At 36.6% G+C, this 2,028-nt stretch overlaps 1 protein-coding gene across 1 annotated transcript; it reads left to right on the top strand.

The window, feature by feature from the left end:
* The first annotated feature begins 311 nt into the window (after positions 1–311).
* Positions 312–1,639, top strand: LOC131870172 (rust resistance kinase Lr10-like). Its single transcript, XM_059215823.1, has one exon. The coding sequence runs from the start codon at positions 459–461 to the stop codon at positions 1,497–1,499; it is 1,041 nt and encodes a 346-aa protein (XP_059071806.1). The 5' UTR covers positions 312–458; the 3' UTR covers positions 1,500–1,639.
* The last annotated feature ends 389 nt before the right edge of the window (positions 1,640–2,028 follow it).

The raw sequence follows: 2,028 nt of genomic DNA, 5'->3' as shown, positions 1-2,028 counted from the left end.
ACCCCATCAAACCACATGTTCATCAGGTATAATTTGGTTCAAATCTCTCTATATTTTCTTCTAAGCACCCATTAAGTTTAATTGCCTTGCAATTCGAAAATATAAAATACGAAATTGGATTATCTCAGTTTAGTTCAAAAAAAATTATATTCGCATCTGATTAGCATTTACCAAATTTAAACAGTCGAGAGATCAATTTATCGAGCTATAACAGTCAGAACTAAAAAAGGCAGAGATATAACAGGTAAATACTAAGGAACCTTTTTGTGTGAGTTTTAAACATTCTTCTAATTTTCTTGTATGGTGGAGTCACTAATCTATGATACTACACATGAATTCCAGGAATAGCCATTGGGGCAAGTGCTTTCATAGTGATAGTAGCACTATTTCTTATTGTTGTTTATCGAAAGAGGTCATCCTACTTTAGATGGATCCAAAGTTGTGTTGCAAGCGAACCGATGAATTCAGGGTCTATTGGGAAAGTGGAGAATTTTCTCCAAAGTTATATTCATGAAATGCCGACCAGATATTCATTCTCTCAGCTAAAGAAGATCACTAACGACTTTTCAGATAAACTTGGGGAAGGAGGATTCGGCATGGTTTATAAAGGAAAGCTCCCGAGCGGTTTTTTTGTGGCTGTAAAACTTTTGGATCAGTCGAGACAGAGTGAGAGCCAGTTCATGAATGAGGTTGCAACTCTGGGAACCATTCATCACGTTCACTTGGTTCGCCTCATGGGTTATTGTTTTGAAGGTTTCAGAAGCGCACTTGTATATGAGTACATGGCCAATGGATCCCTAGAGAAGTTTCTATTTCAAGGAAAAGAACAAGAACAGAAGCTCAGTTGGGAGCAATTGTATTCAATTGCTTTGGGCGCTGCGCGCGGAATTGCGTATTTGCACCAAGATTGTAACAGGCGCATCATTCATTTTGACATTAAGCCTCACAATATTTTACTGGATGCAGATTTCACGCCCAAAGTAGCTGATTTTGGTCTCGCTAAACTGTATGGGAAGGGAGACGACCACGTATCAATTACGGCAACCAGAGGGACGCCAGGATATGTTGCGCCAGAGGTGTGGAATATAAATTTGGGAGGTGTAACAGACAAATCAGATGTTTACAGTTTTGGAATGCTATTAATGGAGATAGCGGGAAGGAGGAAGAACATTGAGTTGCAGGTGAGCCATTCGAGTCAACTTTATTTTCCGGAATGGGCGTTCAAATTGATAGAAAGTGGGGAGTTGGAAAAGAGGTTGAGAGAAAAAGGTCGATGCGACATGGAAGTGGAAGATGAAGAGAAGGTGAGGAGAATGACGAAAGTAGGACTTTGGTGTATTCAATACAATTCCAATGACCGACCATCAATGAGCAGGGTGGTACAAATGCTGGAAGGAAACGGTGATGATGTAAGCAATCCTCCATTACCTTTCAACTCCTCCCCACCGCGTGAAGTACCATTGTCATCTTCCTCCGAAGAATATTCATCCGTGGTATAGAGTCCACGAAGACTCCTAATCTACCCATCAATCTAGAAATATCTTCATCCATGGTATAGAGAAACGAAGAGGATTTGGACGATTATGAGATGATGCAAGGAGCATCTTTATTATATGGAAACGAATATTATATATTTCTGATGTAAGAATCCATCCTCTGGATATAGAAGTAATTATTATATAACTTAGATGTAAGAATCTTTGTGTGGTGGTTTCAGCTGTTTGGTATTGTAATTTTTTTCTTTTCATTTCTTGAATTGCTATTTTCTTTTCTTGTAATCACATTTTGTTTAATTCAATATATAAAAGAGTAATCATCTTCATCATATCAAAATAAATCATTCATAATTATAATTAGTATTTTTCATGTGATTTTGAAAGGTGTCATAATATTCTTGCTCAATATCACTTAGAGTTTAAAATTATTTTTGTTTTTCATAATATCTTCTAGCTTGATATCATTTAGAGTTTAAAACTATTTTTTGTTTTTAAATCTTAATGACACTTCAAAGTATTTTATTTATTGCCA

This window comes from Cryptomeria japonica, unplaced genomic scaffold (assembly GCF_030272615.1).
Source record: "Cryptomeria japonica unplaced genomic scaffold, Sugi_1.0 HiC_scaffold_298, whole genome shotgun sequence".
Classification (NCBI taxonomy): domain Eukaryota; kingdom Viridiplantae; phylum Streptophyta; class Pinopsida; order Cupressales; family Cupressaceae; genus Cryptomeria; species Cryptomeria japonica.
This window is presented reverse-complemented; position numbering and strand designations above follow the sequence as displayed.

Bases quoted from the DNA above. Each gene is read 5' to 3' on its own strand.
- LOC131870172 (XM_059215823.1), top strand. From the start codon at position 459: ATGAATTCAGGGTCTATTGGGAAAGTGGAGAATTTTCTCCAAAGTTAT.